The 24,333-nt window shown below is 35.3% G+C and overlaps 4 protein-coding genes across 4 annotated transcripts; 2 read left to right on the top strand and 2 right to left on the bottom strand.

The window, feature by feature from the left end:
• LOC104780276 lies at positions 1,531-3,654 on the top strand. Its single transcript, XM_010504778.2, has 3 exons — positions 1,531-1,763; positions 2,028-2,208; positions 3,273-3,654. Exons 2-3 carry the CDS (start codon positions 2,053-2,055, stop codon positions 3,441-3,443), a joined length of 327 nt encoding a protein of 108 aa, XP_010503080.1. The 5' UTR covers positions 1,531-1,763; positions 2,028-2,052; the 3' UTR covers positions 3,444-3,654.
• LOC104780275 (probable CCR4-associated factor 1 homolog 9) lies at positions 4,882-6,029 on the top strand. Its single transcript, XM_010504777.2, has one exon. The coding sequence runs from the start codon at positions 5,040-5,042 to the stop codon at positions 5,892-5,894; it is 855 nt and encodes a 284-aa protein (XP_010503079.1). The 5' UTR covers positions 4,882-5,039; the 3' UTR covers positions 5,895-6,029.
• Positions 8,359-9,255, bottom strand: LOC104783747 (putative CCR4-associated factor 1 homolog 8). The gene has a single exon (XM_010508864.1). The coding sequence runs from the start codon at positions 9,253-9,255 to the stop codon at positions 8,359-8,361; it is 897 nt and encodes a 298-aa protein (XP_010507166.1).
• On the bottom strand, positions 20,608-21,801 carry LOC104780274 (NDR1/HIN1-like protein 12). Its single transcript, XM_010504776.2, has 2 exons — positions 21,338-21,801; positions 20,608-21,052 (listed from the first exon to the last, which is right to left on the bottom strand). Exons 1-2 carry the CDS (start codon positions 21,638-21,640, stop codon positions 20,735-20,737), a joined length of 621 nt encoding a protein of 206 aa, XP_010503078.1. The 5' UTR covers positions 21,641-21,801; the 3' UTR covers positions 20,608-20,734.

The following is a 24,333-nucleotide window of genomic DNA, read 5'->3' as shown; positions in this document are numbered from 1 at the left end:
TTCATTTTTTTTTAATATAGATACTTAAGGCTGATATTATTTTTTTTTGTTAAATAAAACAATAAATCTTTCTTAATTTTTAAAAGTAAAAGAGCAATTAATTCAAAATAATTTCTGGGAACAAAACTTTATTGATTTTGGTCGATTTACCATATGTCACTTATTTATTTTTGTGTAATTTTGTAGGATTAAGATTGTAAATTAAAATTTACATAAGCAAAACAAAAAAGGTTAAACATAAAATGTATTTCAAAAATGTTAATATAGTGGAATAAATGCATAGTCAATTGTTTGAATTTGTCAATTATTAAAATCACACAATTTATTAAATTTCTAAATTATAAATTACCTTAAAATTTATAATAAAGAAACCAAATTGTTAGTTAACTAGACAAAAGTACAGAATATAAGATTATTGAAAAAGAAAAAATCGATTCAATGTTTAATTTAATCTATTCCTTTGTCTCTTTTCCGTTTTCTTCACTTACCTACAAAAAAAACAGGAACCAATTTAGAGTACAATCATGCAAGGCACTTGTGTTGGTAAAAAAATAAAAAGTGATCATACCATAAAAGAAACATATGTGTTCAAATAATTTTAGTTCCCCAAAATCAAAAGTCAACATACCTTAAAAAAATTGTTTGTTTGATATTAACTTTCGTCTCACATACCTTTCTTCAGCTGTTGTAAAATAGGAAAAAAAAAAGTGTTATTATTGAGTTGAGTCTAAAAAGCAGCAATGATCTAAATTGCATAAACAAAATAATATAGAGTAAAAAGATTTGTCTATTGAAGGTATATAAGATTTGTTTGAAAGGTAAAGTTTCTTATGAGTTGGTGCATTTCTCGTCTTAAGGTTATTTATAGAGTAACTTATTAAGGCTAGAATTAGGTTTGATAGCAAATCTTGTAAAAATTGGTGAGCAAGCTTAAGATCTAGAGCAATAAAAGAGAAATTTAAGTGTTTTTCTATTTTAGTTGTTTATATTATTGCGGAATAATATTCAGTTTCTGAAGAAGATATATACTAAATTAAATGTATTTTTTCTTGCTAAAGTTAAATATTTGGGAATATTGGTTTTCTAATCATTTGAAATTTGAGTTCTTGTTTTTGGGGGATTGTAAGTTTTTGTTATAGATTATCGGTTGTATCATTTAAATTTGAGAGATTACACCATCTCTAAAGATAGTTTTGGATATTTTATAGGAATAAAATTTTAATGGATAGAGTATTTTTTGGAGAAATCGAAATGTATATATGTTGTCTAGATTTTACGGCAATAAACATAACAAATTTTGGTTGATTTAAGAAGTTTTAGTAATTGAGTTTCTGTACAATGTTATTTTTAGAATTTTTTAGAAGTTAATGTTATAAAAAAAAAATTAATAAGCAAAATTTAAAAGTATAACACAAAATGTACCTAAAAAAATGTTAATATAGATATAGAGCATCGGGGTGTTACGTTACAACTCTCAAACTATAGCTAAATTACTAATAAGATAAAAGACATAGGATCAATTTTGGCAAAAAAAAAAAAAGAAATTGTAGGAGTCACCTGAAACATTTAGTCCTCTTCTTTGCGCAATTCAGGGAACCTCAGCTCCTTTTACATTTCTCTACTAACACAAAACTTATTTGGTGTTTTCTGATTACAAATTCGATTTTGGAAGATCTCGTATCTAACATTCGCGACCCTAACGGAGGAGGTGGTCAGGTCGATCGATCATGAAGTTTGGTTATTCCTCTGGTCAAATTCGATTTGTAAGTTCCAAAGATCATCTTAATCGCTTCATTGGGTCTTCGTTTTTTTTGTGGTTGTTGAGGAAATGGGTAGATTAGAAATTGAATCTTTTTAGATATTAGAGGTTGATGATGCGTTATTGCTTGACTTTAGTAATATAGGTGGAGATGATGATTTGATTAGTAAAGTTCAGATTGAATTTGATGTGTGTGTTTTGAGTTGGTAGGCTTGTAAAATAGTGTAAAAGGATTGATTATGAATTTGGCTAATTTCTTGGGGGACAGGTGTTTTAAAGCAACTGATATAGCAATGTCGAAGCCAATCTTGCTTGTGTTTCTGCTAGTTATACTTATAGTCACCTCTCAGTTTGAATGGAGACAACCACTTGTTGAGTTAGATACAGCCACCAGCTTGTCTCAGAAACAGCAGCAAATTTCAGATAGGGAAGAAGCTGTTAAAGAGAAGGTACTGGTTTTTTTCTAACTCTTTCATGTGTTTCCCTTTAGAAGACAGAGTATTTCTAGTTTTTGTAGGAGACCTGTAATAGCCTAGATGTTTGTAAACATCAGAAGAGGTGTGTGTGTGTGTGTAGTGGCTACCTCAGTCCTTAGTGTTCTGATAATTAAGCTTCACTTTCTTCTGTGCTTTGCTTGGTGTGATACTTAAGATTCTTATTCTTGCATTTGGTAAATCATTTTTTAAGCTTTGGTTTGTTGGCTTAGAAAATGTCTTCATTACCATGGGATCTGTTGTTTTTGAATTGTCTTTATTCTTTGCATTGATTACTATAAATGAGACTTTCTGCAATTCTAAATGTCTTCTTGGATTGGATTCTGTGTCGGGATGTCTGGAAAACTCCAATAAGAATTTTTAAAAGTGTGTTGAACTGTTTGCTTGGATTGCTAAATGGGGTTTCTCTCTAATGGCATAAGATAATTGATAGAAGTGGAATACTTATAAGACTTGCTTTATGTCTGTGATTGATCTTACATTGGATTACTGTACCAGAAGGATCCAGTTGGATCGATAGTCATTGAGTAAACCTCAGGTTTCCGCTTAGTCCTGACCTCAATGTATATTGTAATCTACACCTTCCCTTACTAATCTATTTTGAGGCAATCTTTTATTTCTGTGGATCAGGAATGAGTAACAATGCTACGATCAGGTACTTTTTAAATGAAACTTATAACAATGCTACGATCAGGTACAATATAGACTACTACAATGAAACTTATAATAGCTGCAAATCCGAGAGTTTAAATGAAGTCAGGTAGAACGATTAGGTAGCTTGTAGCTTTCGGGGCTCAACATGATATGAGTTCCGAGCTTGTGCGTTTTTCATCTTTATGCTCGTAGGATGTTTCTCATTTAGGTACTTTTTAGTCACCATCTTCAAAAAGATGATATTCTAAAGGATCTAAAAGGCTGCTCTTACTTTAGTGTGTTTCTGTATCAGGCTTGGATATTATTAATCTGTTGTTCTCAGGGGGAACGTCAAATCTAACCGCAAAGTTCACCGTTTTTTACAGATCATCATATCACAAGAGAGACATATCCAGAGGCTAAATGAGCTTGTGAGGAGTCTTCAGTTGCAGCTGCTGCGGTGCAAGGGAGAGAATGAGACCCAAAATGCCACCAAAAGCTATCATGTAAACACAAAATTCATCGAGGTCGAAAGGAAACAAATCCTGGAAGGCTAAACTCAGCTACGTAAAACATTTCTAAATAACTGAATCGGTATGTAGAAGTTGTGAAAGAAGCCACTCTTTAATTTTGTGTTGACATGTTGTATGGTAGTGTATCTGACCCGTATCAGTGTTAAGAACCAACAAGAGATCTTTGTTGAATCTTATCGAATGGTTTGTTTACAAGCTAAGAATCAGAGTTTCAGGCTCTGTAATGTAATGATAACCCAGCTCACGCGGGAAGCAAACACATAACACCAATTCAATTTGGATAACCCTCTCTCACAAACCCAGTCTCTCCTTTTATACTTGAAACGTCTTCACTCGATCACAGCCTCTCCTCTCTTGCCAGCTCAACATCTCTATATGCCACATTCACTTCCACACTCAAAAAGATCATGCTCAAATTTGGAATGTATTGCCTAGGAGGACACTCAACACTTGTGTTGTATAGCCACATTTGTTTTGATGATCGATCCAAGCGCAAACTTTTAACTAATAAATTATTTAAGATAGTGATAGTTACCTTTTCCCATCAAAGAAATATTCAAAGAATTTGAGATTTACGACACGATTTACATACGCAACCCACTTATAAAATTTGGACTCTTGTTATCCATCAACTTGAGACTCCCCCCCGCCCCCCCCNNCCCCCTTCCTTTTGTAGTCCGACCAATACTCCCAATTGACTTAAATATTATTGTTGGATTATGATATTCGTTGTAATATATCGGCCACTTGTGTAATTGGATGAATATTTGTTTTTATCTAACTATTTTCTGTTTATTTAATATACAAACAGAGAAAACAAAAAAAGGTTTGCGACTCTTAAAAACGTATTTTTATAAAGGCACACTACCTGTACTTGTTTATCAAATTAGTACTACCAAAATGACTTGCATGGTTTACAATTTGTAGATATGTTTTTTGTTTGGTTTGTATTTTTGAACCACACAGGTCAACCCAAATAGCTTAATTAAATATATTTAGTTATTCAGTTATATATTCATCTCTATAAAGAAAAATACATTGGTTTTGGTCTTTTGGATATGAATTATAATCTTCCCCCAAAAAAAATGGAAATTCACTGAATCCAAGATAGGTTTCCCTTTGTGTAAAAAGCAAGCTTACATATTAAATAGAAGAAATTTCTTTTCAGAAATATCATTTAATTTTTATAATTTATAACATTTGAACCAATCATACAAAATAGTACTAATAATAAAATACTAAATACAATTAATTTTCTAAATAAAAACTTGCAAAACAAACAAAAAAAAAACTCCTAAATTTTATGTTTGCTACTACAACATAATATTCAGTGTATAGCATCGTTAGAAAAATGTATACTAATAAATAATAATTAGTTATTAAACCCAGTAGAGAGAGTGGCCAAGTTGGACCGACGAGGAGTCAAGTTACGTTAGCACTTAGCAGAGAGAGTCAACCTCCACAACACAACTTGACGCGTTTCTCTCGTCCCACGTCTTCTTCTTCCTCGCAACTCCTCACTCTGTTTCTCATTTTTCATATATATTCACAACACACACACACACACTGACTCTTATCCCCAAATCATAAACTCAAACCTTTTGTAAATTCATTTCTTCAATGGCTATCATCAAATCGAACAAAGATCACAAACCATGCGGTGGTGGCGGCGTCGTCACCACCGTCGTGACTCGCGAAGTCTGGGCGGAGAATCTCGAATCTGAATTTGAACTAATCGGCGAAACCATCGACGATTACCCATTCATCTCCATGGACACTGAGTTCCCCGGCGTGATTTTCAAATCCGATCTCCGATTTACAAACCCCGGCGATCTCTACAGTCTACTTAAAGCCAACGTCGACGCGCTCAGCTTAATCCAAGTCGGTCTCACTCTCTCCGACGCCGACGGTAACCTCCCAGATCTATTTGGTGACGGACGGCGGTTCATCTGGGAGTTTAATTTCCGAGACTTCGACGTGGCGCGTGACCCACACGCTCCTGATTCCATCGAGTTGCTTCGTCGGCAAGGTATCGATTTCGAGCGGAACCGCCGCGAGGGGGTTTGTTCGGAGAGGTTCGCGGAGCTGATGATGTCGTCGGGGCTTGTTTGTAACGAGGACGTGAGCTGGGTGACGTTTCATAGCGCGTACGATTTCGGTTACCTGATGAAGATCCTCACGCGCCGTGAGCTGCCCGGCGCGTTAGGGGAGTTTAAGCGCGTGATGAGAGTTTTGTTTGGTGAGCGCGTGTACGATGTGAAGCATATGATGAAGTTTTGTGAGAGGAGATTGTATGGCGGTTTAGACCGGGTTGCGAGGACGCTTGAAGTTAACCGGGAGGTTGGGAAATGTCATCAAGCCGGTTCCGATAGTCTGCTTACGTGGCACGCGTTTCAGAGGATGAGAGATTTGTATTTTTCTCAAGATGGGCCGGAGAAGCATGCTGGGGTTTTGTATGGGCTTGAGGTCTTTTAAGGGGTGTACTGATTTTTTTATTTTTTATTTTAAATATTCAATTGGTTAACTCAAGTTGTAATCTTGTAGCTAATGTTCTTTTGTTAAGAGGAAATATATATAAAAAAATAATAATGCAAAAACTCCTCATATAAATAGATCCATGTCGATTTGAAAAATATAGTTTTAAATTATATAAATTCATGTGGATAATAATAAGTTACTTTGAAACAGAGCTAGCAACATTAACAGAGTGAAACTTTGTTGGTGAAAAGAAAAAAGAATAGTAAAATAAGTAGAAACTTTTTATTTTGTCAAAACTCAAAAGACTAATTGACATGCATTTGTCTATATTGATCTGTATATTGCTTGCGTCTATGTGAACACATTAATTCCTCTTCACTTCAATAAATGGCAGAAGAAAGTTAGCCAAAGAGAAGAACATGAAAATGTCTATCTCTCTTTGTTTCCTTTCCTCTCGTTGTACTCTTCTTTAAGAAGTTTTTACCGTCGAAAGGGAAGCTGCCTCCAGGACCTTTGGGTCTTCCAATCATCGGAAACTTACACCAGCTTGGAAAGGTTCTTCACAAATATTTTCACAAAATCTCTCAAGAATATATATGGACCGTTGGTGGTTTCTCCATTTAGGGGTAGTTCCTGTGATCGTTGTCTCCTCCAAAGAACTTCCACCAGTGCGATTTTGTGGAGATATCGAGAGAGTGGAAGAATTGGTTCTTGAGTCAGAGACCAACCTTGGCACCTTGGCGTTAACCGACTGCTTCCCTGGAGGTTGGCTCGTAGACCGGATCTCTGGTCATCATTCGAGGGTGAACAAAGCCGTTTTCAAACTCGCCAATTTTTTTCAACATGTGACCGATGATCACTTGACGTCTGGAAAAGCTCAAGATTACTCGGATATCGTCAGTATCATGTTGGATATGATCAATAAATACACAAAAGTCACTTTATGACCATCTCAAAAGGAGTCATGTCTGTGAGTACAAATGCCTTTTAGAACACGATTATTATACCTTGGGGAGGAACTTAACTGAAGATATTGAAACTGGTTGATTGGGGAGGACATTTAGAGAATACACTAAGGGGTTGAAGTGTTACAGTGAGTTTCTGTAAGGAATAAACTGGAGGAGACAAATGCAAATTGACGCTGGGACTGTTTCAAGACGAGTCACTTCAAGAAAGGAAAGAAATTTTTTTGTGTGTATCTAGCTTCTTGATACACAACATCTCAAAGTTGGTGTTAGAAGAAGAAGCTGAAAAAGAATGTCCTAGTAAGGAGAGATAAATGCAGGAAGTTCCAAGTGCATTTTGAGGGACAATGATTAAGGCCTTGAAATCAGTTGTCAGCATCAGGAGAAGATCACATAAGTGTCTACTCAAGGAAATCACTTGCAGGTTAGTCAAGTGGATAGTTTCAAGTATCAGGGAGTCATAAAGAAAAAAATAAAAGGCTCTAGTTAGGGTCTGGATGGATATTCTAATGACGATGGTACAAATTAGTTCTGGTGGAGTTTCGCATGCTTGAGCAGCATTGCAGGTTGCGGTTACAACTAAAAAGTGCATGAAGTAGCTATGCATGTTTTTCTCATGGTTATCACAAAGTTTTGCTGATATGAGACATGATAGGAAATCGGACAAGGTTATGTTCAGGCTCTGGTTTATTGAAACAGGTTGTTGTAAGGTTTAAGTGGTTCTTGAGGAGCTGATGAGATTGACTGCGAGGTTGAATCAAAAGGGTTTCAGGTTATGAAGCAAAGAAGATTCAGTTTCTGCAATACTTGATTCAAGTGATTTAGAGGACTGTGATCTCAGTGTACATGAGTATAAATCCTAGAAGCTAGCAAGGGAATCATGTTTTGCAGAGAAATAACTGGTCAAATCCGGTTTCAGGTGAGAAGACAAAAGTAATTGATGTAATGACGTGGATGGTGATCTTGATCTAAGTAGGGCAGCTAATACTCAATGTAAATGGTGGAGTAAGCACATAATCTCAATATCACATTTGTATTCTTGATTATTGGAAGAAACCATATATACCCTGAGTGAGTGATCCGGTTGCAGAGAAACTTCTTTGCCTTGTTTTATGCTTCACTACCATCTTAATTCTTACACAAAACTTGTCTTGAGATAATTATAAAAATTTTAGCTCTCAAAGAGACTTCATTGCTAGGGAAAACAGACACTGGTTTTAAGAAACTTGTCAAGAAAGAAAGACAAAAGTGTGGAACTAAACAATTATAAAAAAAAAACTCATCTTTTCATCAAAATCTGGTACAAAAGTATACATTGGAACAATAAAAAAAAAAACTCAACTTTTCATCAAAATTAAATCGAATACAAACAGATACATTGAGACAATACTAACAGGAAGAGATGTGTTGTGGACTAACATTAAACACATCAAAGTTAAAGGTAATTAAGGACTAATTAAGCAGTGTTTTCCTTGAGGATTTAGTACATACATAAGCTAGGCCCCATAGCCAAAATCACCAAAAGGAGGAAACCCAGGAACAAACATCGGATTGAGTAGCGGAAACGGCGGTGGTAGTGGTGGAGGAGGCGGTGGTGGTGGTTGTGGAGGTGGACCATAGCATCTGGTCATCATGGCAAGGTGGATCTGTTGTTGTTGTCTGCGCTTTAGACGATCAGAGATGATTCTAAAGCCGAGTCCATAAACAAAGCCTTCAGCCTCTTGCACATCGTGGAAGATCTTAGTCATCTTAACGAAAACCCTAGCGGTTAATTCGCTATCTGAACCGGCGTGGTGAGCAGTACCAACACGGTCAAGTCCCAACGCATCTGCTAGATTCTCTAAACCTAAACGGCAACCAAGCCCTTCGTATCTACCCGCGATAGCTTTCAGATCAAAAACAGAGCCGAGGGTTCTAGCTACGGCTTTCGCAAACATCGCAGCAGTCACGGGTAAAGACTCTCCACCGGTGAAACACTTCAACAAATATCCAATGTCATACAACCCATGAAACGTCACCCAAGTGATGTTCCTCGTCCTCTTCAGAATCCAAGAGAGGTCATTGAAAAAACCCTCGATTTCAATTCCTTGTGCCCTAATCTTCTTCAGATCTAGACCGTTGCGTTTTAGGAACTCGATGGACTTGTCGTTTCTCGCGTCTTCAGCATCTCCGAAATCAGAGAAGTTGATCTCCCAAGTTCCACCGACTCTTCCGTTGCTGTCGAACAGAGTTAGACCTAACTGGATCAGTTTCGTCCTGTCTACGCTGTAACTCAGGTCGGTGTAACGTTGATCATCCGAAGCGTGTTGCGGTGTATCCCTTAAACTACCTGGAAACTCTGTATCAAAAGCTATAAAACGATAGTTTCTTAGACAATCTTTGATCGAACTCATCTCTTCGTTACGGTTCCAACTCCAAATCTCACGGCAATTTTTCATCCTTTTTTTTTTTTTGGTAAGAGCAAAGAAAAATACTATTATCTGAGAGAAAAACAAAATCTCCTATTTAAATAGCTGTAAAATTTCCTTTTTTATCCAACACAACTTTCCAAAACCTAAAAGGAATCAGCTTAGATTAATTAGTCCCCTCTATAAAATAAAAACACATCTTATGTTACATTCATAATTTCTTTTCATTAGAGAATTTCTTTTCCATTATAGAATTTTGGACATCTTTATTTATTTTTGTTTTGGTTATTAAAAGATATAAAAGTCAATTAAACCATTTTCTCAATATATATGTCATCACTTTGAGTGTCACAAGACATAAAACTCAACATAATAAAAACTATGCTACAAACTCAGATTACTATTTAGTATTGTAGAATTTAGTTATGTAAATATGTTTATTTTATCTATAAAATTTAGGTTGTCATTTATCCTACAATCAATTTTTTTTTTTAACATATTTGATATTTGTATGTTAGTGATTAATTATGATTTATAAATATTTAATAATAAATAAGATATATATTTGATAAAATTCACATATTATTTTTATATGAAAATTATGTCTTTTATCTATTAGGATTGATATATAATTAAAATATGTTTTTTATGATGTAATATAAATTGAGAATGTATTGCAAGATGAAATAAGTGATATTTAAATCCGCAATTTCTAAAAAATACCAAATAAAATCTAAAATCAATATGCATAGATTACTTAAAATTCAATTAGTTTCAATAAAATGCAACATATAAATTAAGCTTCACGACGGAGAATGAATATATGCATTATTTGATAAACTTAGAAACTTCTATGTAAGTGATTTGGATGAAATGTGTGTGTTGTGGATAAGACCATCAATAAGAAGTATTGTAATTTTCTCTTATTGCTTAATAATATAGATTTTAGTTGGAATTTGAATTAAATTCGTTTTTTCTTTGTTTAATTTTTGGATAGGTTTGTTTTAGGTAAAAGTAGCCAAATTGAACTGAGACCAAACATATTTCGTATACTGAATAAAACGGGTGAGTATCCAAACCATTCATCAAATATGCTCAGTCCATATTTTGCAATGAGATAATTAATTGCAATTTTTAATGACACAAAAAAAATGTAACTAGTTAGAATGAGAGATCATATGGAGTATAAAGGGTAATGGAGTCATGGCATCATAGACTCTTGATATATATAGGAAATTGTTATTTTGTATTTTGGAACAAAAGAAAATTTCCCTTTTTCAAGTTTGGATATTTTTTCTCTGATATTTACATGAACTTTTCATATACTTGTAATACAACTTCTCTTTACAAAAACAGATTAATTGAATCAAGGCAGGTTCGAAAACTTGTGGACAGATTAATACCAATTTCACCAGCCAATCGAGGAGAGAGTCACCCCTAATCCAGCCATGGAATTCAGGGATATCAAGACGGAAACCAGCTACCCAAAACGAGTCAACAAAGCGCTGGTCTTGAGGACAAAACAGAGCCACATCACGTGGTTGATGAGCTCGATCTACCACGGGGTTGTCATGTTAACCTTGTTGGGGATCAACGACGACCGGATTAAGGCGAGGGTCAACCACACCACAAACTTTGAGCAAGGCGTCGGTGAGAGTGGTGATGGAATTTTGCATCGCTGTTTGAGAAGCGATTAAGGTGTCACAGAACTCCGTCCAATCGATGGTGTTGTCCCGTGGGTTACAAAAAACCGCTTCTGGTTTCAGAGGCATGACTGAGACCCGGCCAGGAACGACGCGAATCTGATACCAACTGGTGTAGAGGCTGAAGCTTTACGGGGATCAAACAGAACTCTGTTGTGGTTGTTACCGAAACAGAGCAAGTCGCAAGGGTAAAAGAGGGAAAGAGGGGTAAACAAAGAGATGGGGACGGTGAAGGAGCAAGACGAAACCGATAAGAGAGTCCTCCTCTCAAGGCTTACACAAGCTCTTTTGGGCAATTAAGATTGCCTCTGTTTTTGGTTTTTTATTACACTTCAAATCTCAATGATTTTGATACAAAGATTTGCGACGCTATTTAAAGCAAAAATTAAAAGATACGTGCTAATCCTAAATCTAAGAAGTTAAAGACTCGAGCTTATCCTAAATAAAGAGAGAACAAATCCAAAAAAACCATTAACGATCTTTGCTGCACACGCAATACAACACCAACTTAAGTGTGTCACAAGGCCGGAGTGGAGTACGATGCACGCTACATCAAAAGGGGCCCAAGTTGTGCAGTATAAGGTGATTGCAATAACCAGAGCGAGGTGGTTACAATAACCATTGCCCAACACCAGTGGGACAGGTTAGTTGGGTGGAATCTAAGTGTTGAGCTCGCTCTTCACAAGACTAGATTCCGCTCCATCAAGATTTTTCCAAGTTCCAACTCTAGGAGAAATAAGATCACTTTGGATGGAATCTAAGTGTTGAGTTTGCTCTTCAGAAGACTAGATTTCACTTCGTATCAATTTTTTTCACTCGCTCGAGGAGAGGTGTTCAAATCAGCAAAGAGCATGGAACTCGTAGCTGTTTGGAGCTCGTCACTTCCTCTGCTGCTTGGTCTTTGGGCTCGGCTTATGCGAGCCGATGCGAATGAAGCAACAAAGATGTTCTAAATAAATAACATAACGAAGGCAAGCCAAAACATCATGGTGTTGTACCGGAAGTCATCCTAGCCATGATGGTGATCTAACAGTTTCGACGTTGTAATGAAAGATGGTCAAACACCAAAAAAGACATAACCTATGTCAAAGAAACGCCAAAGCAATCTACCCACTTAAGAACTCTGATATGGTGATGGAGAGCATCTCCAACAAAATGAGTGGTGGTCTAGGTCACCACGTTAGGCTGATGATAGAGGCTGGAGTTAAAATTTGAAACAATGAGGCCAATGTCCAAGGTGCAAAATAGTCCAGGAGAAGCAGCTCTGGTGGCTGGGGGGACTCCATACCAAATGTTCCCGAGTTCAAATATGCGCCAGAGGAGCCTGAGGCCACACCGCACGATCTGGGGAACCATGCCTCAGAGCCCGAAAATGCCTCCAAGGAAGCGGCTACCTCTAGTAGCAAAATAATAGAGACTAAAGGTACCCTGGAAGCTGAGCTTCATCCTCGCATTTACCAAATTTAACCAAATATAAAAAGGGTCTAATCAGCCCACATTTTCTATTGAAAACAACTCGACTAGGAGTTCTGAACCAGTTGGACTTTGCAAACCCAATATAGTTGTTTAAAAACATACCAGCAAGACAAAGAAACTGGAGTATATATAAAATCTAGATAAAAAGCCCCATTTGGGCAATATAATTTAAATAAACGAAAAAATCCTCTTGGATACAAAATAATATATAAAAAAGGCTTAAAAGGTCTTCTTGGGAAATATTTGGGAATCCTCTCGGACAATAACAATAGTATAAACTCAAGAGACCCCCTTAGGTACTTCAAATTTTGTTGTGAACTTTCAGTTCGACCCAAGCTTGGAAGAAGCATTGTGGACGTTCTCTCCAACTTATGATGTATCCACCAATTCTCACCCATCAAAGCAGTAGTGACTCGTCACGTTGTAGAAAAAATAAGATGTTGAATACTTGAATAGCTGTAGAAAAATCTTTGAATACCAAATTCCAAAAATATCAAAACAGAGCAAAGACCAACAAATAGTGTATTGAACAGAGAGCAACAACACAACATGCACATCTAAACAGGGTCGTTTTCTACTCCATTAGCTTCAAGATTCTGGATTATGCATATATGACTGTGCAGTGATATCATCTTGAGTCCACTCTAATTTCAGAGTCTAACTAGCATTTTCAGGGACAAGACTTTGGAGAATCAAAATTATAACGAGACTTTGGAGCCAGAAACGATTCAGAGTAACATCTAGAGGGTTCGGGTTCAAGGTGATGCTGCGAGGTCTCAAAGTTTCGGCTGGTATCACTAAAGAAGTTTCTGCATACAAGGTGTTGGACAAAACGACTCCACAGGAAGAGAGACTGAAATCAATGAAGAAGAGGAGATGTTTGAAAGCTTGGAGGTTCAAATTCAAATCTAATCTAAAAAAAGGACAAAGTCAACAAGTATGAAACAAAGTTTTAATGCAAACCTGCATTTCTATGTTATGATGATTCAAGAACATAGAGTGGATTCACAGACACAGTCGCTAGTTGTGGAAGAACTTAATGATATTCACAGACAATGTCTCCAAATAAAGAATCTAATATATATGTAACATTAAAATCCTAATTGGAAAACAAAGAATCAACCCCTAAACATCTTAATCTCCTTAAGTATGAGCTCCTTGTGGATATAAAACACCATTACCCTACAATAATGAATGACACAAAGTGTTAAAAAACGATTCAGGGAGGCTGTCACAAATTAGATAGACTCCTTCCTAGTTTCATATCGCTAACAATTATTCAAAACAAACCACATATGTTCATGTAATTTCTACAAGCACGAGTAGAAGGATAATGAACGTATTAAATTTCATACACCAACAATAGCAATACAAAATCAAGCCGACCTTTAAAATCATCAAATTTTAGAGAACACCTATAACCAAACATGGCTTCTATAGTCATTCAACAATTATTATTAGTTTACATCTATTCTCAAGTTTCTCAAAATCATCATGGATACAAATTGACAATTTAGGGAGGCAATTCAAAATTTTATGAAGTTCTTCCTGAATTTTCAAATCAAGCATGTAACTCCACCAGTTAAGTCAAATAAGAAAGACACAACCATTCATCCTAAGTTTCTCTAAATTAGCATGGAATCAATCTAAGAACATTCTCAGTTATGACTCTAGCCAAGGTTAATGCAACACAAAATGAGAAACTGAGAAAGAGAAGTTAATCTGAAACTTTTCAAAATGAGAAAGAGAAGTTAATCATAGCATATATCTTAATCGTACAAAGTAATGAAACCTAAGAATCGAATGAACATCCAAAAATCGAAAATCCAGAATCAAGTATCCCAAATCCAGAATTGAGAAATTGAATTTCCAAAACGGAGAATCCGAAATCGCTAACAAATATAAGCTTCACGATGTGACGCTTGATTTCAAAATCTGAGATTGAGGAAGCGTTGCAGCGAGAGAGAAATGTGTATTTTAGGTTTTGAGCAGAAAGAGTCAATTTCTGATTTTGTTAATTTTATTGATATTTTCTTATTTTAACTAATTTTCCCAAATTAATTGTTATATCTCTTTTATATTAAAATCGTGCTACATTTGGAATATATTAGAGTGGGTGCTAGTTTTGGAAAATAAACCTAAATTGGTACTATTTTTGAGAATTGCCTTTGATAAAATTCAAATATTATTTTTATATGAAATTATATCTTTAATCTATTAGGAAATTGATATATAATTAAAATATAATTTTTTTATGATGTAATATAAATTTAAAATGTATTGCAAGATGAAACAAGTGATTTTTAAATCTGTAATTTAAAAAAAAAAATATCAATTAAAATCTAAAACTAATATGCATAGATTACTTAAAATTCAATTAGTTTCAATAAAATGCAACATATAAATTAAGCTTCACGATGAATAACGAACATATGCATCATTTGATGAACTCGGAAACCTCTATGTAAGTGACTTGGATGAAATGTGTGTGTTGTGGATATGACCATCAATAAGAAGTATTGTAATTTTCTCGTATTGCTTAATAATATAGTTTTCAATTGGAATTTGAATTCAGTTCATTTTTTCTTTGTTTAATTTTTGGATAGGTTTGTTTTAGGTAAAGGTAGCCAAATTGAACTGAGGCCAAACATATTTCGTACACTGAATAAAACTGGTGAGTATCCAAACCATTCATCAAATACTCTCAATCCATATTTTGCAATGAGATAATTAATTACAATTTTTAATGATACAAAAAATGTAACCAGTTTGAATTCATATAGAGTATAAAGGGTAATGGTGTCATGGAGTCATGGCCTCATGGGTCTCTCAATATATATATTAGTAAATTGTTATTTTTTTTATTTTGTTAGTAGGAGAGTTAGAGAAAAAACTAAAATATATGAGAGAAAAACAATATTCATAGTTTCTAGTATTTTTGGAAAAAATGAAAATTTCCTTTTTCCAGTATTGTTGTTGATTTTGTTATTCCCCTTTATATGACTGGTTGAATTTTTTTTTCCTGATAATTACATATACGTATAATACCAATTTCTCTTTACATAACCAGACTAATTGAATCGAAGTAGGTTTAATAGTCATGATAAAAAATACGACCACGCACAAAATCAAATTCATGTCCGTCGAATAAACAAATTAAATTTCTTGCTTTCTTAGTCATAAAACCTATACAGTATTTGTAATCTACTTTAAAAAGATAACATAATCGCCCTAATTTAAATAGCTGTAAATTTCCTTTTTTTTATCCAACACAACTTTCCACCTAAAAGGAATCAGCGGTGGAAATAAAAACACATCTTACGTTACATTCGCCCTAGCCGCTTCTCTTTGATGAAGGCAATGTCGATTCCGAACGTAGAGCACTTGAGAGTGTTCGGTTGTGTCGCATACGCAAAGGTCAATGGACCACAATTGAAGAAGCTAGATGATAGATCAAGGAAAGTAATTAACCTTGGAACAAAACCAGGTTTTAAGGCCTATAGACTCTACGACCCGATTGCTGAGAGAGTAGTTGTCAGCAGAGACGTGATTTTTGATGAGAGCAAGACTTGGGATTGGTCATCTACGGGAAACAAGTCTGATGGTGAACCGGGTATGTTTAAGGTTTTTCAAGAAGGCGTTGCAGAAGATGGTGTTGGACATGGCAATAATGATGATAATATAATTTTTGTGTGTCTCCTAGTAGGTTCAATTAACATTATGCAGTTGTAGTACTTAAGGTGTCAATCCAAATGGGATGTTGCTACCACTGAAGATGCAATCAAGAAATCACAAGTTAAGCCAATTCAAAAAAAGTGTTTTTATGTCTAACAATCCTAGAGTGATCAGAATGCAAAACGGAAATGAGTCACAGAACTAGAAACGAAAATGTATGACAAGAAGCGAAGAAGAATAAGTGGAACCGAAAATGATTCTAAGCATGAACAAACGAAACAGTCTCAGGAATGTAATATCAATCAAAAAAATAAAAGTCCTAAGGATGGGAGTAATTGATGTCGGTGGAGTCTCCTAGTCTACAGAGTGTTTAACATACGACAAGCAAACTATCCCTAAACAATGAACATCACAACTTAGCTAATCCAATCTCTTGGCAAAAGCTACTTAGACTCAACCACTTCCATACCTAGCTCTCGCTAGAGAAACATGATCAAGCATGGCATGAAAAACAAGTTCATTCACGTCAACAAACATCCTAGACAACTAATCTCTTAGGCTAGGAACGTAAGTCTCTGGCACTAGTTGGTCAGACATTTCATCAAACACCTTTTGGGTGTGGAAATGTCTCGAACCTAGTTCCAATTGATCATAGAGAAACTAGTAATTCTAACACTAGTCCAGAAGGGAATCATACAAATCAAGCTTAAACACTTTACATCCTAAGATCCTCCACCTAATATATCCCATCCCCGAGAACTCTAGCACTACTCAGATCCGGAAATCATCACCATAGACATAAATCCAGAAAATATTGAACAAAGCATAATAAGATAGACAAGAATGAGATGAACAACTTCGTAGAAGAAATCAAATGCAAAAACTAAACAGATTAAAAGATATATGGATGTAAAGTCTCAAACGTTTTAGGTGGATAGGTAGAACCTTCAGAACAAAGCGAGAATAAAAGATAAGATGTCCCCAAACCAAGACTTAACAAAATGTATATATAGTAAAAACGTGTGAATCCCTAAAACTTAAAACGACAAGATAGAGCGTCGGTTCGGGAATCTCCTGAAGCATGTGAAACCAAACATGTGCGGTCGAGTCGCGTGTTGTCTCTCTCTGGGGTGTGGTCGAGTGGAACGGTTCGAGTCGAGCTGGGTCGAGTGGAGATGATACGACCCAAGCTGGGTGTATATGTATCCACTAAAACGATGATAACTCTTGAACCACACTTCCGATTGACTTGAAATAAACGGAATTTGAAAGATTATTCAATTCTCTACAACTTTGATGAAGACGTCAAAAGCTGAATCCCCCGACCGGTGGCTCGAGTGATGGCTCGATTGGTGCCACTGAGAGTGGCTCGATTGTGGAGGTTGAGGATGGCTCGATTGCGGAGGTTGAGGATGGCTCGATTGCGGCGGTTGAGGATGGCTCGATTGTGGAGGTTGAGGATGGCACAAAATCAAATTCATGTCCGTCGAATAAACAAATTAAATTTCTTGCTTTCTTAGTCATAAAAACTATACAGTATTTGTAATCTACTTTAAAAAGATAACATAATCTCCTAATTTAAATAGCTGTAAATTTCCTTTTTTTATCCAACACAACTTTCCACCTAAAAGGAATCAGCGGTGAAAATAAAAACACATCTTACGTTACATTCGCCCTAGCCGCTTCTCTCTGACACAACCTCCGATGGGAAGCTGTTTCTTCATCCCCATGTTCTTTTCTTCTTCTTAAGTCTCAGTTCCTTTTGTTACAGCGGTGAACAAGCCGGAGGTTCACCATGTTTCCACTCAGAAAATCCGGCTATGCTTCAGTTTCATGTCCTCTCCCTCCCTCCATCTCTCTCTATGGTTCCTCCCAGTGGAATAATTCTCACGAGGTTCCAGCCTTTCATCGTCAAATATGAGATTTTAGAACGCATATGAAACCTTGTGCTTCATCTTTGTCATGCGCCTCCGTCGAAGTTAACCTTTTCATCTCTCTGCTCCTTGGATCTAGATCCCCTCACCAATCATTTGGCTTGGTTGCAGTTGGACAGGAGCTCTGTATTGACATTGGAGCTGTGCAAGATTTTGCCAAGGCCTCGTGACCCAACCTATGTACCTCATAGACCCAGGTTTGTTCCAAATCCTCTGCCGCCTCCCTGTAGCATACCCTTGTGTCGATTCATGGAATCAATTGTCTGAAGACTTCAATTGGAACATAATCACCCATGTATGGTCTGTTGTTGCGAAGTTTGTTTGAGAACCTTGCCTCTAGATCTGTACCTTTGACTGCCAAAGATTGATGAGGACCGACATTATGACCTCGTCTCAACCGAGCAATGGTTATTGGATCCTCTTGGATCTAACACCTTTGTTTCAGTTGTTCCCTGAACTGTTTCAATTGCATCTCTGCTTTATTTGTGCTGAAACCGGGAGCTATAGGAAGATCAGCATTATGACCTTCTCTTCAAGAAGAGAAGGTTACCGACACCTTCCCAATCTTCTCTACACACCTTCCATGCGGCCTGAATATTCCCAAGTACAATTCATCAATGTCAGGAAGTGTGACTCTCCTTGGCAAAGTCTGATGAATATCGGCATTATGACCGTAACTCCATAGAATATGGTTACCGAAACCTCTTCAAGTAAGCCATGCCCGACCTTAACCCTCCATTCACCCTCCTCCTTGCCAATGAGCAGATCAAACCATCTAGTCTCTCGGCTATAGAAATCCTCTCAACGTTCCAATGTCAATTTGATAAGGACAATTTACCACTCTTCTGCTGTATCAGCGAACATGGCGTCGACTACCCTGGAATAGCTTGCGGTTTGATGCTCCTTTGCTCTTGGATATGTTTGTCAATTTATATATCTTTACCTTTGTTACACATGTTTCTCTATCAAGCTTTGCTTTGAAAACTTTTACCCTTTATAACCATGCTACTTTGTTTAGTCGAATGAAAGTAAGGTTTGTTTGTTCAAAAAAAAAAAAAAAACGTTACATTCATAATTAGTGGTTTTGTGTTGAACCACGAACGATGGCAAATGCAACGAGCGGTGAAGTAGACGAAAGGCTGTGGTGCGGTCACTGCTGTGTTAAAACTCCTATCCGCCTTCAATAGTGCATTACTTAATTGCAACGTCACTAATGTAACAACAAAACGTGGCAAGTAGTATGAGTTGAGTTGGGGCGAATCTGAAATCATTTTCTTTTTTCCTTTAAGCATCTCCAAAATTAAGCTTTGTTAAAGTTTTTTTCGAACGAAAGAAAAAATAAAAGCACTTTTTCTTATCCGTTCCAGAATGAACTTAGCTTTTGCCAATGTAATTTTTCCCTTATTTAAATGAAATTTANTTTAAAAAAAAAAAAAAAAAAAAAACGAAAGTAAAAAAATGCCATGCGTATTGCACTTGAAGGTGTGCAAATGTCACATGACCACGATTTTTTCACCACTCACGTGTATTAAGTCATCAATATGTGCATAAAGCTCTTGAATTGATTTACATACTTTTATTATAAACCATAAAACCTAACTAATGTACCAAAGTGATGATAAAAAGAGATGTTCCACGAATTACAAGTTTCAAAACAGTAATATATACTTGTACAAGTCTCTCTTCTCTCGTTTGTTTGTTCAATAATCAAGCACAAGTTCATAAAGACCGGTGATCGATTAAAAATAATCCAAGATTTAATCAATTTCAGAACAGAGATTTTTGAAGTAGATTTACTTGGGAAGTTCACACGCAACTGAAAAAGAGAAGACAAAAGTCTTTAGGTTAGAAATTTAGTTGACCCAAAGCTGCTTACGTACTTAGTACCAAGTGAATATATATGATCTTGTCATGTCCCCAAGAAACATGATCCAAAAATTATGCAAAAGTCACCTCTTCAAGAAATATTCACAAACAATGCTAGAAATGTTAATCAATTTATTGTTGATTTTGATGATTAGACAATGGAGATTTTTTTTTTTTTAAAAGATCCAATTGTTTACTTAATACTTGCACAAGAAATGTTGATTAAATTGAAGTTTAATATATCTTTTTGCAATCTTGCTTATGTCCTACCATCGAATTTGTTAATTTGTCAACTCCAACTATAAAAAGAGATTATTTTCTGGGATAGCGTAATTGTAGGGAAATTTGCAAACAATGCACAATGGAAAATCGTAAAGAGTAAAAGACTGTGTTTTTACTTTTTACAGTACGGATATTTTGAAGTTTACAAATGCTTTTAGAAAATATCTTATTATGACAATACAATACTGTTTACGTTATAAGTTCATGTTTTTGTATTAGTTAAAGCTTTCGAATAATTCCAGTTGAACTAAATGATTTTACGTATACATACATCTTAGGTTATGCTAATATTGGATTTAGCATTTAAGTTTTCGTATGATTACGTATCTCTATAAGTCTTTGAACTTTAAATCAAAGAAAGAAAAAAAGGGAAAACTTTTGTGGACCTAGTAATTATTTTGTTAAAACTTAAATATCACAAAACAATATTTTTTTAATGAGTAATAACATTTCGATGAATTTAATTAAACTAAACACTAAAAGCACAACAAAAGTAGTCTCTCTAAAGAATAATGATGATCCCTTTGCTTAAACGTCAACAGCACATCGCTGGACAAGCTGATACTTTACGCCCGGACCCTCACCGGAAAACTGTCCCGCGACTGTAATGTAAGCCGGACAATTGACGTGGAGGCGGTACCTACCGGAGATCCACGTTCCCACTTTCCATCTAACCCAACCGTCGATCTTGATATTCAAAAGCACCATCCCCGCCGTTAGATCTTGGCTTAACGCTGGCGAAAGGTATGGTGCTACCGGCACGGTTGTTCCGTATAGAAATGGCGACCATACCGTCACATCAAGATGGCCTTGATAAGTCGCCGGTAATAAAGTCGCCAACGTCACCTTATAACAAGAAAAAAAAAATTGTTAAAAAGGAAAAAAAAAAATAAACTAATTCAAAAAACCTCACATGCAAAATCTAGACAATTCTCATATCGTTTAATACAAATGTTGAGATTGGTCTAATAGACTACTACCAAGATTTCGTCAGTCCATTTGTATTTGGTATTATATATACTTTGTATAACATAAAAACTAAATTATTCTTCTGTACATTCTTTATAACACTTTCTAGTAAGTGCTGAATCGCGAAACGCTAATTCAAATCGCTAATAAAATCTAGAATACCTGCTGGTTGCGGTAAGAAGCGTAAATGTCAAGGCGGTCATAGAAGATTCCGATCTTGTCATTTGGATTTCGAGAAGAGAGAGTGACCTGAATGTTGGAAGTGAGATAGTTTGGCTGAGAATTGTTGAACGCGTAGATTGTTGCGTCTTGAAGAACAAATCGCGGCCCGTGCGGGTGAAGTATCGCCCACACCAAGAAAACAACAAAAAGAACAGCTGCGAGAAAGCCAAGCACCACCGCTCCTATGCGTTTCCGCATCTTCTCATCTTCATCATGGTGATGCTCACATTCCTTCTCCGTCATCTTGGCGGTTGCGTTTAGCGTTTAGCTGTGACGAGGGATTAGTGCGTTGCGTTGAGAGGCAGAGAGAGTTACTATGGAGTTGAATGGTGATGATACATATATAGAGCCTTTATGCGATATGATAAATTATGTATATTATTAAATCAAGAAAGAAAAAAAAACAATTCTTCTTGCAAATAAGAAAGCGTAATGTTTTTTTTTTTTTCTTTTTTGTCAACGATCATATTATTATTTCATGAAAACCAATATCCTTGTACTTTAGTTTGTTGGCTTTTTAGCTTTACCTTTAATGCAAAATTAAGGAACATGTTTTTATTCCTATAAAATTTTGCAATGTTAAAAAAAAAACTTTCTAAGAATTTTATAACAGATATAATTTGTAGTTAAAAAAAAAGCTTCAACCAGAGACAACCACTGTAAAGCACGTTGGAGGTGGGTGCAGAATCTTCTTTCCGCAGCGTCGTTACGACATTGTCACATTTGTATATATAAATGTGTATATATTTTGCCAGTGAACCAAAATACAATTCTTTTTCTTACATAGTAAAAAATAAAGTCTCAAAAACACCAAAACATATTGAAATGAAAATTCTAATATCGTACAAATTGCGATATGTCCATTAACAAAGCTAAACTACTATCGCTGAAAAAAAAAAACTAAACAGAGTCCAGAAATAACCCAATCAGCAACGCATCAACATTAGTAAGAGATTTTTTTAGTTTTATTTTAAAGAACTTTAGTAAAGAATTTGCAACGTAACTTTCAAATTTACCAGTCATTAAAACTTTGGTAGTGTCAAATTAAGTGTTAGCTTGACTATAACTTCATTACCTTTATGAGGAATATGAAGAAGACTTCGTAAAGAGATAATGTCGTGGGTGAGACGAGAAAAATAAACTAAATGTAAATCTAATTATTTGGTGATCTTTAAACGTCAATTTAGTTTGTACCTGGGTTCTAACTAGGTTAACTACCTACATATTGACAATAAATTTCTTTAAACCAATTTATATATGGTGTTAAATGGTTAAATATTGATTCTAAGAGTAAGATTTTTTGGATAAACCCTTTAACAAAACAAAAAAAAGATTTACCGGATCAAAAATTGAATTCTTCCACTAGGATTTCAATTTATTTGATTGCCCAAAAGAATTTACAGCAAATGAGATCGGATTCTGAATAATAATTATTGATTAGAAGAATATTCGCCCTAACACAATGTAGTTTTGAGAAATTTTAACTGTAAGTTTATAATATGCAACATACTTTAGCATCCTTTTTAATAATTTAAATTTACAAATTGTGAAATGGGTGGGCATTTGGGTATTTGGGTATTCGTTCGAGGTTTAGATAAGGTATTTTGAACATTCAAGTATTTATAGATTTTAGGTTCGGATCGGATATTTCGGATACGAATTTAGATTATTCAGAATTCCCAAACTCAAAATTTTAATATCTGAATATGTCCAAACTACTCAAAAATATCCAAGTATTTCAAAACTTCGAGATTTTTTCTCAAATTTATTAAAAAATAACGGTAGTTATTTCAAAACCAAAAAAAAAATATCATTAATCATTGTTATTTATAAAGAAAATAGCTATAGAATAATTCATTATAAATTTTAAGAACAAATTTGTAGATTTTTTTTTTCATTAGTAAAGACCGATATATTTTTATCAAGTCAAACAAATTTATTTACGTATAGTTTTTTATGGACCACCCTACAAAAAGGTGCCACTATAACTAGCTAGAGACTTATTTATATATACAATCTGTGTATTTTTTACATGTAAGATTTTCTATTAAGATTATGAAAATACACAGGGGATAACCGCAACATATGTAATTCCAATTAATTGCACATATGAAATTTTCATTTAATTGCACACAAAAAAATTATGATAATTGGACTTGTTATTGATTAATGGTCCTTATTAATCTAATTGCACACAAACGATTATGGTAATTAGGTGATTAGTGAAGTGATTAAGACCACGGAAGGGAATTATTCATATTTACGAGGTTCGCGTTCATTGTTGATTTGGTTTTACTTCTTGGACCATGAACGCGATTCAAACTCATGCTTTTATTTGGTTTTACTTCTTGCATTCTAGTCTTTTTGCGCTTTTTAGCTTTTAAAACAATCAAAAACAAATCATATCTTCTCTAGATTAGTTTGAATCTTGTATCTATGGGGTGCAATCTTCAAGTCTTTGTGGATCGATCTTTAACTCCATGCATTTGTAGATTATTTAAGGTTTCATAAATTTAAAGCTCAACTCACATGTGCATTCTCTAGTGTTGGATTAAATTAGCGTGTAAAAATAAGTTTCCCGAATTTCTCCATCACCAGAGAATCCAATAGAAGTCTATGATGTTATCAGAGTGGAAAGGTAAAAAAAAACAAAAAAAAACATACGGTAATGATGGTTCATCGGGTGTACAAGATCTCCCACCAAGATAGTATTAACAGAGTTGAGCTTAGGCAAGGTGTTGCGTAGTTGATTCTTGTATCTTATCTGAAAATTAGTTTAGCAAATCACCGGGTAACTAGTTTGTCGCGAGGAGACCAATGCAAGATTCACTAAAAGAACGAAATGGAGTGCCATGACATGATTCTGCTATATCCATATCGTCGATTTAGATGAAAATGTTGCAACAGTCAATGAGTCGATTATAAACAGAAAGATG

Source organism: Camelina sativa, chromosome 4 (assembly GCF_000633955.1).
Source record: "Camelina sativa cultivar DH55 chromosome 4, Cs, whole genome shotgun sequence".
NCBI lineage: Eukaryota > Viridiplantae > Streptophyta > Magnoliopsida > Brassicales > Brassicaceae > Camelina > Camelina sativa.
Note: the sequence above shows the minus strand (reverse complement) of the source record. Positions and strands in the feature narration are given on the sequence as shown.